This window comes from Diaphorina citri, unplaced genomic scaffold (assembly GCF_000475195.1).
Source record: "Diaphorina citri unplaced genomic scaffold, Diaci psyllid genome assembly version 1.1 scaffold4555, whole genome shotgun sequence".
Lineage (NCBI taxonomy): Eukaryota > Metazoa > Arthropoda > Insecta > Hemiptera > Psyllidae > Diaphorina > Diaphorina citri.
Window position 1 is genome coordinate 5,560 of NW_007381953.1, and position 1,057 is coordinate 6,616.

At 45.8% G+C, this 1,057-nt stretch overlaps 1 protein-coding gene across 1 annotated transcript in view; it reads left to right on the top strand.

Moving 5' to 3' along the window:
* Positions 1-35: 35 nt before the first annotated feature.
* Positions 36-1,057, top strand: part of LOC113472273 (regulating synaptic membrane exocytosis protein 2-like) — a gene marked incomplete at its 3' end in the record, with an annotated part of 4,547 nt that continues 3,525 nt past the window's right edge. Inside the window, exon 1 of the mRNA XM_026831945.1 lies at positions 36-835. Coding sequence (XP_026687746.1) covers positions 681-835 — 155 coding nt within the window. The remainder of the gene's footprint in view (positions 836-1,057) is intronic.

Here is a 1,057-nt window from a genome sequence, read left to right on the forward strand (position 1 = left end):
CGCTCTTCCGATCTTTATATAATTAAAAAAAAACATATAATTATAATAATAAACATAATTATAATCAGGTTCGTGAACCATCTAAGATCACACTTGAAATGTTCTGAGTTCTAGTTTCGGCCGCCATGCGGTTTAGCCGCCAATCCTGACCGCCTCAACCGCCTACAGAATTCGGGAACAGACCAGGGCGCCAACTTAAAAACGCGCCACTAAAAACCGCTCGCATTCCTAAAAGAAAACTCTGCGTGAAAGAGAAGATAAAAACCTGCGCCCGCTCGTATTCCGAAAAATCTCCGACGCGCAAAAGAGAAGAGATGCGTTAAAAACCTCCGCACTCCTTAGAAAGTCTAGAAACATTTGGTGACGCGCAAACAAAGCTAGGAGATGCGTCAATAATCTCCGCATCCCTGTAACAAATACGTGGCAGCGCGCCAACAAACGCCAAGAAAACGCGTCACTTCCCGAACAAACATTTGGCAAACAGCTGCGCCAAGTTCAAACCCCCCGCATTCCGAACCGAACACACAAGGAGCGTCACAGAAAAAGGAGACGCCGCTGTTTCTCGCCGGACGCCGGACCGCCGCCGCACCCCAATGTAAAATGTGTAAAACCTGCCCGGTTGCCAGCTGTCGGATCCAGTGTTGCCGCACGTCCCGAGTCTCAGCCAATCAGCGTCGAGCATGTGCCTGACGGAAGGAATGGTCACAAGCATGGCTCAAACTAATGCGGACATTATACCGGACCTGTCTCATTTGACCTTGGAGGAGAGACAGATCATCGAATCCGTGATGATGAGACAGAAACAGGAAGAGGAACGGGAGCTTGAGATCATGAGGTGAGTGCAACAGATAAAACAGTAGAACACACTACCATCACGTCACGTCACGTGAAGTCAAAACATGGTGTTCAAAGTATGCTACGACACAGACCACATGCGTCCAATGTAGCAGTTGTTTCATTGCTACGAAATAAAAACGGCGGTGAGACACTCATCTTTTTTTTTTTTTTTTTTTTTTTTTTTATTTTTTCTTTTTGTTTTTAGGTAATTTTTTTTAGG